The sequence below is a fragment of the Eurosta solidaginis genome, chromosome 5 (assembly GCF_040869045.1).
Source record: "Eurosta solidaginis isolate ZX-2024a chromosome 5, ASM4086904v1, whole genome shotgun sequence".
Classification (NCBI taxonomy): domain Eukaryota; kingdom Metazoa; phylum Arthropoda; class Insecta; order Diptera; family Tephritidae; genus Eurosta; species Eurosta solidaginis.
In genome coordinates, this window is record NC_090323.1 from 258,671,071 (window position 1) to 258,687,663 (window position 16,593).

The 16,593-nt window shown below is 39.2% G+C and overlaps 2 protein-coding genes across 2 annotated transcripts in view; one reads left to right on the forward strand and one right to left on the reverse strand.

The window, feature by feature from the left end:
• The window catches only part of blot (bloated tubules), a 208,022-nt gene that overhangs the window by 163,988 nt on the left and 27,441 nt on the right, over positions 1-16,593 (reverse strand). The window lies entirely within an intron of this gene.
• Positions 11,273-15,324, forward strand: LOC137254409 (uncharacterized). Its single transcript, XM_067792039.1, has 4 exons — positions 11,273-11,505; positions 11,578-11,742; positions 14,943-15,110; positions 15,169-15,324. The coding sequence occupies exons 1-4, from the start codon at positions 11,452-11,454 to the stop codon at positions 15,322-15,324; spliced, it is 543 nt and encodes a 180-aa protein (XP_067648140.1). The 5' UTR covers positions 11,273-11,451.

Below are 16,593 nucleotides of genomic sequence, written 5' to 3' on the forward strand. Positions count from 1 at the left end.
GAATGCTCAGCGGACTCGATTCTTAACAGCTTCGCAGCATTAGTATTGCAAAGACAACTCCACGGAAATAGCACTTTATTTGATTACTAAATGAATAGTGTGATCCCTGGAAACAACTGACCCAGGGAGTCTTTCTAATCATCGAAAGGGCGTTTAGTGATATTCTGCCTGGGGCTATCGAAATAGCGCTCATAGGTTTACAAGCGGCTATAGTTGTGACTACACCGAAAAACATTACCCAAATGTTTGGGCCTTTACAATAATGTAATTTCAAACACACAGCCGGTGGATGTTGCGAGCAAGACAGCTGCGATCTTGGCGTTGATCATCCTGATGTGGGTTGGTTGTGGGCTATCTAATTTCGTCCAACCCAGCATTCTTTTCAACTTTAACTTTATCCCAAGCTGCACAGACCATTGTATACCGGCAACCGCCCCTGTGCGGCTTCAACAACATCATTCCTTCGAGAAAAGAATGCGGTGAGGGGGATGAATTCAATTTGGAAGCAAGTTGAATCTGCCCCAAAATTGTGCTGTCTTCCAAGCGGAAGTGGAGTGTTTAAGGATTTGGTTGATGGAGAGCTGTCCAGTTCCATCACGGGTAGAGAATTGAACTTTCGAATAGCCAAGCGGGAATCAAGGCACAGTGCTCGAATGTGGTGAAAGGGTGGTCTCTTGTAGAGATGGGCTTCGAATCAGCCTGGTCGACGCTGAGCAGAGACTTTCTATTTTGGAGTTGCGAAGTACCTCTTGCCGTTAATGGTTTGCTAGAGTTGTGTCAAAATAATTAAGTTCTTGACGGGTCAATGTCAATTCGGAGTACATGCGTTCGTCTCATATTCGATATGAGAGCGATTGAGCATAGCTATGTAGTTAGCCAACGTAAGTAAAACGATGAAATTAGAGATGATGTATGTAAATATGAAAGTAAGTATAAGCACAGTGGGCTTAATCTGACCCAACAGCATCTGCAGGGAGGTGACCAAACAGCATATGCAGGGACTAGGTAGACTTTAAGTCACTTCATGCTTGACTTTCCAGATTTTGTGAAAGGATTCCTGCCACAGTTTTCTCATATCTGCGGATGTTTAATCCATGGTCGAGTTGGGTCACTTTGAGACCATATGATCATTACGCAGCTATTATCTGCATAATTATGTTAAAATATACGTGGTATCACAATGCGCTTTCGTGTAGTCTAAGTGGGCTCACTTCTACTGAAATAGCTATCGCTCAGCCCAACTTAACCTTACCTAACCCAACCATCATAAGAGATAACGAAAAATTTCACTGAACATCAACCAAAGTTGGCAAGGGATGCCAGAGGACATAAACTATCCACCTTGAAGAAAAATCCACAAAACAAAATGAGTCACTTCTAGTTGTTTGACAGTTATTTGGAAACCCTGATTCCTAAAACAATTCACTGCACTGAAACACAAGAAAATCTAAACTTCGTTGAAAATTGCCAAAAGGAAAACGGCGTTTGTAAGGAATCAATCATTCGTTAGACTCGCCTTTTAAAGTATTCATGCACATTACGCATAACCCAAAAATACAAATATACAAGAATTGGGTATGCGTATGCAACTTACCTTACCTGTCATAATTACTTGCCAGATTAACAAAGATGGATAGATGCATCAAGTAAAATTGTACAGCGCAGGCACTTCCCGCAACAAAACGCATACAAAGGCAATAAAATGTACGAGTTATGGCGCAGTGGGAGAAATTTGGACATTACGGAAGTTAATGCTTACGGGAAATGTCCACTTTTACGTTGCAGGAATAACAAAACAAACAATTTCAATAATATTTGTGTGAATAGCGTGTGATCGTTATATGTTTGTAACTATGCATAGTTAAAAACATGACATGTTGACCGGGGTTTTTCGGCTCGACTGACTGACTTCTCAGTGTCAACAGATTGTGCACAGATTGTTGATTTTTGAAAATTGCCCAGACAATTTTGTCTTCAAGGTTGGTTGGTCATTTTTTCTTATCTGCATGAACTTGTCATTATTTATATGGGAAGCAATTTGTCTCTTCCTCGTGTTTACCTTTAGTATGTAAATTTTTATGGTTTCTTGATAAGATAGTTGGAAAAAGAAAATGAATTAAGCGTTTGTTTAACTTTAGCCAAACATGACATGTGGTGCCAGTCTGTAGTGCATTTGGAGAACTTTGGCACCTTCATTAGAATAAAATTCGTTTTTATTTTGCCTGAATGGTTTCTTGATTGGTTGAAAAATTTCGGTTGTGTTTTTTACTAAATTTTTCAATAACTTTAATAAGACTTTATTAATTACACAGTACAAAAAGAATAGAACTTTTTGTTGCAACAGAACAACCACGGTATTTTTCAAGAATCGGACTTTGTGTAGATCATATTCGCTGAACATACTAATGTCCAGCATGTCTGTGAAATTTTGCATTTGCACCTAAAGACTGGATTAGTTGCAACTTTGGATGTCGTCGAAAATATTTTTCCTTATACAAAGCTTAACAATTCATATTCACACTTTATTTCTCCAACGTCAGTTCTTCCATAGTTTTTTTTTTGCCTCGTAAGTGAAATGCAGAGTAAAACTTTATCAAATGTTGCATCAACACGTAGCAACTTCCCGCTGTATTCCAGAAAAATTTCAAATATTATTGCCTGTTCGTGGGGCATAACAGCCTCGAAAGTGTGGAGGAGACTGAATAAGAACTAGTGTCGTCTCTTAAGCCTATAGTTCTGCGCTACTTCGAAACTAGAGCAATTTGTTGCAGAGTCGTCCCATCCTTCGCAACAATATTGATAAGCACTGTAGAAAACGAGCTTAAAATTTGTTGAATCTCAAATTTCTGAAAACCGCAATTTGCAACCTTTATCACTTTTCTGAATGTGTATTTCACATCTCGTATTTGAAATAAAAGTTCCAAAGCTTTCACCTACTCTTAATATAATTTTCCAAATGCAGACTTTAAGAAATTTTCGGCATTAAGTTGGTTTCTGTAAATATTCTCAGCCTGCCCCGCTCCGTTGAGATGGCTGTGGAAGATACAACACTACAAGTATATTAGCAACTTGGTCCCTGCTTACGCTCAAATAATTTAGCTAAACAAGTGCTAGGTTTCAAGTTTTATTTTATAACACAGTTATAAGTTTGAGCCTAAAACTGAAACCAATTTGCTTTACAATTAAGATTATACTGGATTTCCTGGAAATTAGTGCGTAGAACTTGGTTTCCATTTTAAATTAGAAAAATCCGTACTTGCATTTTTAAAAAAATGTGCTGTTTGAGTTTCAAGTCGAAGTTCTCTGAATCAGAGTCGTACGCTCTACCCACAGAGTCAGCACATCTGTATACAAAATTACAACACATATGTATCAAAAAATGTGAAAAAGAATCTGCGACTTTCTGCACTTTTCACAAATGAAATGCTTTATTTTAATATTGTCAATAGTGGGTTTCATTTTAGATCCAGAAATGTCTCAAAGTTTACATTTTTAGAAACCTAAACCTTTTGGTTTTGTTTTAAAACCCAAGAGGCTTCAAGTCTATAATATTTGGATTTTTAAGTTTCTTGGTTTTGTTTTAAAACAATTTTAAGATATTTTACTTATTAAATAGTAAATGGATGGGATTACAATTTAGTACAAAAAAGTTTTAAAAATTCCTTAAATCGATCGCTATAAAATAAAGCTTAATATAATTTTTGAGTATTAATTGCAATTATAAAAATACCATGAGAGAATAAAAGGTGTCCCAGCGGGTTAGGGGGTCAAAATATACCCGCCGTAGGTATGCTTGTCGTGAGAGGCTACTAAAATACAAGATTGAAGGGGCTGTGTAGCGCAACTCTTTCAGGTTGCCAGCGCAATATATAGCTTCTCCAAAACCAAATGTCAACCTCACCTATCCGCGGCGAATCCTGTTTCACTAACAGACGAGCCTCTGGCGACCCCAAGCTCCTCAAGGAACTGGGGGGTGGGGAGGGAGGGATGGCCTGAAGGTTTAATGTGGCCATATAAATCGTTCCCGAGATGGTCGGGCTAGCACCCTAATGGTGCCGTGTTACCGGAGCGTACCGAGTCTGTATCCGGCAAAGGACCATCACATCGATAACACTCTCCAAAGCCTTCGGGGAGAAACCTTTTCGCTACAACAACAACAATAACAACAACAACAGAGAATAAAAAGGGCCAGAGAATCAATCCTAAACAAAATGAATCAATTTTGATACCTGCCCCATCTGGAGAAATTTTTTTCTGCTGAATAAATTTTCTTTCAGTGTCAAATATGAGTAATGAATCAGTTATATTCACTATGTTTATTTGTTGTTTTTTATGTTTCGAAACCGCTGAAAATGTGCCCTCGGGTTTGAACAGGTACGTTATGAGGAGTTCAAAAAAGATGTAAAACAAATTTGCGGCAGCCTGTAAAAGCAGCTGAGTTTGGCTTTTCTTCATGTTTTTATCTAATTTTCGCTTTTCAATTTTGCACTGTGATAAATACGAATGATACCTGAATCTATATATTCTTTATTCTTAATAATTTGGCCTGCGCAACAACACCCGTTGAAATCAATAATCACGAAGTTTTGTTACACAGAAAAATCTATATCCTATATGACCGCTGTTATGGAGAGCCCAGGTACGCGGCCATGCTTCGAATACTCGGGGTGGTATCATGGTTTTAGACTGATTACTTGTGCTGACGAGCGGTCGGCCTGTATCTTTAAGAAAATAATTTCTTTGGTAGGGGAGGTCTGGAGGGGGGCCAGACTCGAGGCCGTGGAACGGAGGGATCTCCCCCTTCGACCGAGGGCTCGGGTGTGGTTGCCTGCTGGGCCATCTCAGCCGGAGAAAATACTCGAATTAATGCGTTACTGCAACCCGAACCTTCCGACGCATAACTGGAGGGTCCTCAGAGTTGAGGAGGCTGTTGGGCCACGTCGGCAAGTGCTGATTCTGGTAAACGCAGAGTCCACCGGTCCTCTCTCTGACACGAGGGGGGTTATCTCCTATGGCCTCGAGCGTGTGGTTCTCAAAATCTACCACGCCGATTCCAGGGGAGATGGTTCCTCTCACACAGAGACTGTTCGGGAGGTGGAGGCGTCCGCAGGGGAGCCAGTACCCATGGTTGTGGATGCTGACTCTGCTAATTTGGACAGCGAAAGCACTGTTGACGTCCCGTCAATAGCGGGATCTGTCATCAGTGCTAGTCGTCTGGCTGATAGGGCCGAGGAGGAGCTCCTGGCCTCCGAGGGCGAATCATCGATGGCGGGATCCGTCATCAGTGTAAGTCGTCTGTTGGGGGAGGAGGAGGATCTCCTAGTCTCCGAGGGCGAAGCCGCCAAGGATGGGGTGCAGAAGAAGAAGAGTGGTGTTGATGGAAATCCGTCAAATAAATCTTCAGCATTCTAAGGCGGCTTCCGCAAACTTGTTGCTCTGTCTTGAGAAAGGCGGAGTGGATATTGTCCTTGTCCAGGAGCCGTGGCTGAGTAGTAACGGCGGAAAAATTTCTGGATTAAGGACGGGAAAATTCAACACCTTGGTGCATGGGGAGGCAGGTAGGCCTAGATCCTGTGTGCTTATTAAAAAATAATTTAAAGCTTTTATTCTCTCTAATTTCAGCAATGCTGACGTAACCACGGTCTGCCTCGAGCGAGGCAGTAACGAATTGTGGGTGGTCTCAGCGTATATGCCCCATGGGGACGTAACGGGACCACCGCCTGTGATACTGGGCGAAATCACCGCTGAAGCAAGGCGGAGAGGTGTTGGCGTAATCATAGGTGCCGATGCTAATGCACACCATAGCATATGGGGGAGCTCGGATACGAACACCAGAGGTGAGTCTTTATTTACTTTTATTGTAGATGAGGGACTTTGTATATGTAATAGGGGGAATGACCCGACTTTTATTACTGCGGTAAGGGAGGAGGTCCTGGACCTCACCCTGGTTAGCAGAGAACTGGAAGATCGGATATCTGGATGGAGGGTTCTCAAAGAGCACTCTTTCTCTGATCACCGATATATTCAGTTCTCGGTGAATGAAGAACGTCCCGGTAAAATATCTTTTAGGAACCCTAAAAGTACCAACTGGGACTTGTATTGTAGGAAGTTGGGAGAGCTATTGCCTGAGGCGCCTATCGTTGGTTCGGACCTGTCCGAATCTGAAATAGACGGTCTGGTGGAAAACTTCACCTTGGCAAGCAATAGCGCCTTTCAACAGTCCTGCCCACTGAAAACTTACAGGGGGAAGGGCAAGCCGCCCTGGTGGTCTGATTTCCTTGACGACCTAAGAGCGTCCAGTAGGCGGCTCTTTAATAGAGCCAGGAGGAGTAAACTACCCTCGGACTGGGAGCTCTATAAGGTGAGTCTGGGGATTTATAAATATGAAATAAGGTTAGCCAAGCGAGATTCATGGCGAAGCTTCTGCGAAAACGTAGAGGGCTGCAATGAATCCGCGAGGCTTAGAAAAATACTCTCTAGGAATCCCGCCCCTCGGGGGTATCTGAGAGATGATGGTCGGGACTGGTCGATGGGTGGCGAGGAGTCCCTGAGACTTTTACTGGACAATCATTTTCCCGATGTCTCAGTTGCGCAGGGATCTTCGCTTGCGTGGTCGGCGGTTGCTGGCCATGCAGAAATGCCTGCCATCCCACTACGGGAAAGTCAAATATCCTGGGCTATAAATTCGTTCAAGCCCTATAAGTTACCCGGTCCGGATGGCATCATTCCTGCGCAACTTCAAAGGTCTTTAGGGATTTCCTGCCGCTGGTTGGCCATCATCTACACTAACTGCCTCAGGCTTAACTATATCCCTAAGTCGTGGCACACGGTTAGGGTCATCTTCATTCCGAAGGCCGGCAGGGGCTCTCATGTGTCACCTAAGGATTTCAGGCCAATCAGTCTCTTGTCGTTTCTTCTTAAGACGTTTGAGCGGCTGATTGACCTGTACCTACGAGAAAGGATACCTGGGGGGTTACTGTCGGCTTCACAGCATGCGTACTGCAAAGGCAGATCGACGGAAACGGCTCTCCATTCGATTGTAAAGCAAATAGAGGGGTCTCTATAACATAAAGAGTATGCTCTGGGTGCCTTTCTAGACATCGAGGGGGCTTTTAACAATGTTCTACCGGGGGCAATCGAAAGAGCTCTGGTGGGTTTAGGAGTCGAAGCGGCTCTGGTTGAATTTATTAGCAAACTTCTATGCGGCAGAATTGTCGCAGCGGAGTGGGGAGGAGCCATAATAAGGAGGAAGGTGTGCAGGGGCACGCCACAGGGAGGTGTCCTATCTCCTCTGCTCTGGGTTGTGGTAGTCAACGAGCTTCTTGTGGAGCTGGAAGCCAATGGCTGTCGGGTGGTTGCCTATGCAGATGACCTCGCTATCCTAGTCAGGGGCAAATTTCTGGGCACCCTGCGCGATGTTCTGCAGAGATAGCTGGATACTGTGGCTAGGTGGGCTGAATCATGTGGAGTGGCGGTCAACCCGGGAAAAACAGAATTGGTTCTTTTTACAAGGAGATATAAGATACCCGACTTCAGAACTCCTTCGATTGGAGGGGTACAGTTGGTACTTACTGACAGGGTTAAATATTTGGGAATTGTTCTGGACAAGAAGCTGTCCTGGAGGCCCAATGTGGAAGATAGGGCCAGGAAGGCCGCGGTTGCCTTGTACTGCTGCAGGGGGGCTATCGGAAAGAGATGGGGGCTCTCGCCAGGAGTAGTACACTGGCTTTATGAGATGGTGGTCAAACCGATTCTGCTATATGGGGTGCTGGTCTGGTGGAAAGCACTGGACACGGCGAGCACCTCCAAAATGCTAGTGTCAGTGCAACGGACGGCGCTTATCGGTATCAGTGGCGCTATGAGAACAACACCTACCTTGGCACTGAATGTCATGCTGAATATACATCCAGTAGATATTGCGGGAAAGGCAGCCGCGGCCCGGTCGTTGGTCAGGCTTCGTGATATGGGTTATATGCTTTCTGATTTCGGACACTCTAGCCTTCTTACTAGTTTCGACTTTATCCCGGACAGGACGGACTATTGTATGCCGGTGGCCGCTCCCTATACAACCTTCACCCCAGTCATTCCCCCGAGGGAGGAGTGGAGAAGAGGAATTATCTGGGGCATGGGACCGGTTAACTTGTTCACGGATGGGTCGAAGTTGGACGGAAAGGTTGGCGGGGGGGTCTTTTGTCAAGAGCTAAATGTAAGCCGCAAGTTTAAGTTGGCTGATCACTGCAGTGTATTCCAAGCGGAAGTTGCTGCGATTAAGGATGCGGTGGATGAAATGCTATCCAGCGCTACTACGGTTAAGGAATTTAACATCTACTCTGATAGCCAAGCGGCTATAAAGGCCTTGAGCTCAACTACAGTGCGATCGAGGGTGGTCTGGGAGTGCCTGACCACACTTGCGATTGCATCGAATTATTTTACAATTAAGATTATCTGGGTCCCGGGCCTTAATGATATTCCGGGTAACTGTCAAGCGGATCTCTTAGCCCGAATCGGTACAACTGAACCGGATGAAGATGGCTGTAGGGATTTCGGGATTCCGCTAGCCACCTGTGGATTGCTCTTCCATAGCTGGGCCTCGAGTCAGCTCAGCAAACGTTGGGCGGACACTACGTCTTGTAGGATATCAAGATCTTTCTGGCCGAAAGTGGATGGCAGGAGGTCTGCTGAAATAATTGGGTTCACTAAGGCTCACCTATCAATGGTCATTGGGGTTTTGACAGGGCACTGTCCCATGGGTATCCATGCGGTACGTCTCAATATATTGGAAACTCCATCCTGCTGCAGCTGTATGGAGGATGATGAGGTGGAATCACCAAATCACTTTATGCTTGACTGCCCAGCTTTTGCCAGAACTAGGCGAAAGTATTTCGGTCGTGACTCACTTGGATCTCCCGAGGAGCTATCCAAGGTTAAGATCGGGATCATTCGGAACTTTATCGTTGCTACCCAACGATTCTCTAAGTAGTTATATCTACGTCACCGTTAGTTTAGTTTTTTATATGTGGTATCACAACGGACCGTCATGTTGTCCGAGTGAGCTTCCTCTATCAGGGAAGCTACCACCCAACCTAACCTAACCTAACAGGTTGCAGAAAAATAAATGTTTCCAATTATTGAAATATCAATGAACAAGGTATTTGAACTGGGAGGGCACATTTTCAACATTTTTTAACGATACACTCCAGTGTACAGTAGACTGGTGGAAAAAAAATGTTACGCCTTTATTGGGAGGGTATAGGAAAAATTAAAAAAAAAAGTTGTATATCCTTGCAAATACAGCCGAAAATATTTTTTATGGCAACTTGATTATTTTACATCTGGTTTCTAAATTTCAGATGTCACTATTTTGGCCTTTGGAAGCTATACAATTTCGTCGAGTGTAATTTTGAGCTCTAAAGTCATGGACTGGACATGATATAACGAAAAACCGTACCGATAACTTCACTTTTGACAGCACTTTTTTAAGTGCCATATTATATTGATACTTCAAAATTCATAGCCGTATACAGTTTTTAATACAACAATGCGTTAATAAAAGCAATATTAATTATAGTGAATTGATTACTGTGAACATAATTGATATCATCGGTCTAAACACCCGCGCTGTTAGTCTGCTTACTCCAAGCTGGAAAAAGAAGCGGTAAAGATGGGTTTGATGGTGAATGAGGACAAAACGAAGTACCTGCTGTCATCGAGCAAAGGGTCAGCGCATATGCGCCTTGGCAACCACGCTACTGTTGGCAGCCATAATTTCGAAATAGTAAAAGACTTCGTTTATTTGGGAACCAGCATCAACACTAGCAACAACATCAGCACTGAAATCCAGCGAAGAACCAATCTTGCCAATAAATGCTACTTTGGACTAGGTAGGCAATTGAAAAGTAAAGTCCTCTCTCGGCGAACGAAAATCATACTCTACAAGTCACTTATCGTACCCGTCCTGCTATATGGGGCAGAAGCATGGACCATGACAACAGCAGATGAAGCGGCTTTGGGAGTGTTCGAGAGAAAAGTTATTCGAAAGATTTATGGACCTCTACGCGTTGGCGATGGCGAGTACCGAAAAAGATTTAATGATGAGCTGTACGAGCTATACGCAGACATCAACATAGTCCAGCGAATTAAAACGCAGCGGCTGCGCTGGCTAGGCCATGTTATGCGAATGAAAGATGATGCTCCGGCCAAGAAAGTGTTTCTATCGGAACCCGCCTATGGAAGCAGAGGTAGAGGGCGGCCCCCACTCCGTTGGAAGGACCAGGTGGAAAACGATTTAAACTCCCTTGGTGTGACCAATTGGCGCCGGTTGGCGGAGCGAAGGAGCGACTGGCGCGCCTTGTTGGACGGCCATAACCGTTTAGACTGTTAAGCGCCAATTAAGTAAGTAAGTAAGTAAGTAATTGATATTTAACTACTATTGCTAAAGGCCAAATAAATTTATAATATTTAGAATTCCAATAAGGATGAAAGTAATGCTGTTGTTGTACTAAGCTAAAAAATGTATCAAAATGCGCTAAAAAAAATCAAATGTTTGCTTTGGAATTATTTATTGACATTCAACAGAGCAGAGCACCCAGCACTACCTTAATATGCATTTCGAACAGTGTATCGTCCCTTCTATGAGCAAATTGAAACTAGATTGGCAAGCGGAAAAAAATTTTGAAAACAAAGTTTGACTTTTAAATATAATACCAATTTCACACAGACAATTAATGAAATATTCAGGCAAGTTTTTTTCGATTTTTTTTGATCTCAATCTTCCATACAAAATACAAGTCCTTAATTATCTCATTATTGCCTAATGGTGTAACTAGACTTTTTTTTGATGTTGTTTTTAACAAATGACAATCGAAAATAAATTATTTTCAATAGTTTACGAAAAATAGAAAAAAATTGTGATTCCATTAAATTTCTTTGTAATATTGGCATAAGTTTTGTTCTCAAATGCAATTCAAATTAAAATTAAACGATAATGTTTATTGGGTAACCAAAATTTTGTTACGGGTATTGATTACAAATATTCATAAGTAAATATTCAATATATCCCCCAAAAATAGCATCTAATTATTTTATGATAATCTCAAAACTTATTAATTGATAATGGTCATAATTACATACATGATTTAATGTTAATTATTTCAAAAGTTAAAAAGGTTATTTATGCAACTAATTATTTCACTTAAATTTTACTAAAACACAACGTATGAACAAAAATGTAGTTCAAAATAATTTGTGCAACTTCAAAGAGCTGTTCCTCGGTGTTGTTAAAACGGACATTCAAACTTCAAACATTTTCGTTTTTTTTTTTTTCATAATGAACTTTGAATTTTAAAACGCATCGGCGCAAAATTTTGTACGAGTTTGACAAGTTACAACCCTTTTTCCTATCTAAATTTTTAGCAAAAAATTTCGAAAAATTTTTATGGAACATTAGATGAAATGAAGCTTTATTTGTACACATTTGATGTTATGCTTATAGGCTGCTTATTGGTAGTGAGTATATTTTGAAAAAGAGGTTATAATTTAAACTTATAAACAAAAACTGAAATTTTTGTCTCACGCTAGATCAATGTTAAGTCAGGTTTGGAGTTCACCAATGTCAAATGCAATGAGATTGATAAATCTTCCATTTTATTTGATAGCTGCGAAATCAAGTCCATTAATCGTACTTACAAGTACTTATTTATACATATAAAATTTCCAAAACGTGAATTAATTTACAATGTAACGGTATGTACTAAAGTAGATAACACTGTGCAACAAATAATTTGCACCTGCAAAGAGTTTAGAAAATAAGTGCGCGATATGAAAGTGATAAGAACAGTAGAGGGTATAACTACATGGTGGAGATTCCCGAAATTAAACAAATTTTTTTCAGCACTCTGAAAAAACAGCGAAATTATTTTTTTATTTTTTAGCTCATTTTAGATCATTGATTTCAATAACTGATCCATTGTTGTAAAGGTTTCCGAAGCACAATTCGTCCGAAGAAACTATTAGCCTATCTAGCCGCATTCAGCTTTTATCGATGTTTCCCTTAAGCCGGGACCTTTTTTTCGAGCCATACTCTATCCCTAAACAAATTAAGATTAAAGTACAAAAATTATTAAGACTAGAGTTGTCACGAATATTCGGCAACTATTCGGTATTCGGCCTATTCGGCCACTTTTTTTTGTTATTCGGTATTCGGCCGAATAATACGTACTATTCGGCCGAATACCGAATACCAAATCATGTAAAAAAGACACGCTATATTACTCAAAAGTATGTACTTATTTGCAAATTACAACACTTTAGTATTTAAAATTGATCAGTGGTAAGTTATGTTAGATAAAAATAAGCCACAGCATTCTTCTCCACGTCCTCCTCATTATTAGCGTTTCGCATATTATCTGTAGCGACTTCCACAAAGCAGTTCCAGAAACTGTCATGTATTTCAGTAGTCCTATCATTTTCATTCAGGTTTCTTTTCTTACGAATTGGAGAAGAATCGTCATCGGTACTATTTCAGAGCTTCTAGAAGAATTTTTTGTTTTGCTCTTTCTGCTTGAACCAATCTTAGGAAACACGGTTTGAAGCGAGGATCCAGAAAAGCAGCAACCAGATATTTGTTTTTTTCATCGAAGCTGAATCGCCTTTCAAATTTGCTTTGCAGTGAAGATCTCATTGTTACTAAATTTGGTACTTTCTCAGCTGTCTCTGCTTTTCCCAGATATTTTAATAAATTTACTGCATGTGGAATCACTTCAGAGATGCAACAGATACCTGAGCTCCTTATTTTTGTAATCTCTTCGAATGGTTTGAGGAGTTTTATACATTGTTCCAATGGTTCCCATTGTCAGATTTATTAAAGTTTCATGATCTGTTATGTATAAGCAGGAAAACAGGTGTCCACTTGTCTTAATCCAGCTAACGCGCCCCGATAAGCATGCATTTCGTGCCGAATATTCGGCGGCCGAATATTCGGCGCTTCAGCCGACAGCGTTGCCGAATATTCGGTATTCGGTATTCGGCCAATTCACTATTCGTGGCATCTCTAATTAAGACATCATTCGTATGGCATTATCTTAGGCAATAATTTACATTGAAGAGCCTAGACTGGGTCGGTCGAAAGAATGTGGCAAAAGACAGCCTTTAAGTTGAAGCTTTTGGTGAAAGGGTTCGCAAACACATTTTTCATAAAATAAAATAAATAAAATAAAACATATTAAAGTAAAATAAAAAAATTGAGAAAAATAAAATTTAATTTAATTTAATTTAATAAAAAAAATTGTAATAAAATAAAATAAAATAAAATAAAATGAAATAAAATGAAATAAAATAAAATAAAATAAAATAAAATAAAATGAAATAAAATGAAATAAAATAAAATAAAATAAAATGAAATAAAATAAAATAAAATAAAATGAAATAAAATGAAATTAAATAAAATAAAATAAAATAAAATGAAATAAAAGAAAATAAAATAAAATAAAATAAAATAAAATGAATTAAAATAAAATAAAATAAAATAAAATAAAACAAAATAAAATAAAAAAGTAAATTAACGTAAAATATAATAGAATAAACAAAAATAAAAAAATGTATGAAAATAAAAACAAATCTTCTTTACTATGCTTTTCCTGATAAAAACGACGACGGAGCTCAAGATGAATTTGCTATTCCCTGCAAAAATCGTTGGATCGATCTTGTGGTCCACTGGGGTACTTACCATTATACTCCACTGTAATGCAGCAATGGACCAACTTATGTTTCTACACGAACATATTGTAAGCCGATCATTGCTCGTTTTTAACGATTGTAATCACTACACGATGTTTATTGGACTGTGGGTACTCCATGGGTTACTCTGATGTAATGCGGAGCTGTCCTAGGACATCGCAATGTTAATTGGGCCATATTTTTTATATGAATTGTGGTTAATTTTGGAGCACTCGGTTGGTCCATAGCGAGTACTCTATGCATGCATGAATGGAGTACTCGCGATTTTTGCAGGGTTAACATAGGGCTTTTCAGGACCAAAATAATTACATATAAGCCAAAAAACTAAGCTTCAAATAACCGAGCTACAGCGCCGAAAGAAATGAAGGTAGAAAATCAACAAATCAGGTTTGTTGTTCTCAAATTAAAAGACATTAAAGTTAATTGCATTATGGTGAATTAAACCGAGTTTTTTGTTAAGAAAACCAATTAGCTTAGTTATTTTAACAGAAGAAAAACTATTGGTGGTCAAGTTAACAATTTTCTGTAAAAGTGACAGATTTTCAATCAATTTTTCTATTGATTTTCTTCGCCAATTTAACAGCAAGCTCTATCAATATTATGCATCAGTTCATTTTAAAGGAAACTTATGCTCACGGCGCTCATTGCTTTATGACTATCACGCCGCATAAATTTCTGTCATATCAACAGCCACTATTACTCCAATGTTGACGGAAATCTGTTATTTTAACAGTTTTCATTGGTATTCTTAGGGTGACATTAAAATGTGTTAGTTAACAGAGCAGAGCCAGACAGCTACCGTGGTGTGATGGTGCTATGCCTACCACATCGAAAATCCTCGGTTCAAGACCTGGAAAAGCCAATACCAAATACTTTAGAAAACATTACTTTTTTAATAGAGCTGTGGCTTACAGTTAATCAACTAATTTTTTGTTGATTTGACTGTTAGCACACTCAATGCGAAATCAACAATTTTTGCGAAGTTGATTCAACAGCGATTTGCGATGAATAAAAGTTGATAGAAATATCGATTAAATTGTCCCGTAGTTCGGTTGATTTGGTCAACTTTTTTTTTCAGCGAGTAAAGAGCAATTTCGGCAATATTTATAAAGAGAAATTTGCTCAATTTGTTGCACAGTGTAGGTAACAATATATTTTAAAATTTTTAAGTCTCTAAAATGTAATTCAATTTAAACTTTTTTATTTAGACAACCTTTGCCCTACTACGAAAAGCCAGTGGTTACAAGCCTTTCCTATATAACTTCACCGTAGATGCCTGGAAATATTTGAAGAAACGTAATAATCCCGTAATTAACTACTTTCATAGTTGGTTTGAAAAATATTCGACTTTAAATAGAAGTTGTCCGTATGGTCCGGTAAGAATTTGTTTTTTGTGTTTTTGAATAATTTGCTTATTTAAATATATATTTACAGATTGAGGAAACCATTAACAAGGTGCCGATTAATCACATTAGTCGGTTGACAAGCGATATTCTGCCCCTACCAGCCGGTGAATATGCTCTACATACAACTTGGATTTTTTATAAGAAAAGGGTTGCTACAGTTTTGTTTTATTTTCAAATTAATTAAAGTTGTATAAAAGTAAAATCTATTTGCTGCTATAAATTTGTTATATAATGCCTACATGTTGAGGTAAGGAAGATGAGACTTGTGAGCTGAAATTTCTGGACTTGATTTGCGAATAAATCGAATTTAACTTGACGGCAAAGCGTAAAAACTTTTAAATCTGATGTCAACAAGAAGAAAAAATGTTACATACGAAATACAAATAAGAGAATGATTTAAGATTTTAAAAACAATGAAAAAAATGAATACTAAAATTATCATCATCTTTAGCTTTCCGTGAATTTTAATTTACTTGAAATTTTATGATGCGTCAAAACTTTTTTACGTATTATAGATTTATAAGAAGATTTTGCAGGCAATGCTAATCAACGTGAATGTGCTCACTAGCTCAAGTATTAAATGATTGATTAGTTTTGTGTTTTTAGTTGATTATAAAATAATGAAAGTGTTAACCCTTCAATGAACATCAAATTCTTTTTTATTGTTGTTCATATTAAATCAACACCAGCCACATTTGTATATGTACTAGGTATGTATACGTACCTTGTAAAACAAGTTACTTCACGTACAAAAAGTATTGCAAACAATTTTATAAACTACTTTGCAAAAGTATAAGTTTTTTATGATATGCTATTTTTAACAAGTAAGTAAGGTTAAGTTCGGGCGTAACCGAATATTACATACTAAGTTGAGAGCTATGGTGACAACATAAGGGAAAATAACCATGTAGGAAAATGAACCTAGGGTAGCCCTGGAATGTGTTTTTATGACATGTGTATCAAGTGAAAGGTGCTAATGAGAATTTTAAAAGGGAGTGGGCCTTAGTTCTATAGGTGGATGCCTTTTCGGGATATCGTTATAAAGGAGGACCAGGGTTGACTCTAGAATGCGTTGGTACAATATGGGTATCAAACGAAAGGTGATAATGAGTATTTTAAAAGGGAGTGGGCCTTAGTTCTATAGGTGGACGCCTTTTCGAGATATCGCCATAAAGGTAGACCAGGGGTGACTCTAAAATATGTTTGTACGATATGGGTATCAAACTAAAGGTATTAATGGGGGTTTTAAAAGGGAGTGGTAGTAGTTGTATATGTGAAAGCGTTTTCGAGATATCGACTAAAATGTGGACCAGGGTGACCCAGACCATCATCTGTTGTGTACCGCTAATTTATTTATATATGTAATACCACGAACAGTATTCCTGCCAAGATTCCAAGGGCTGTTGATTTCGCCCTGTAGAACTTTTTCATTTTCTTCTACTTAATATGGTAG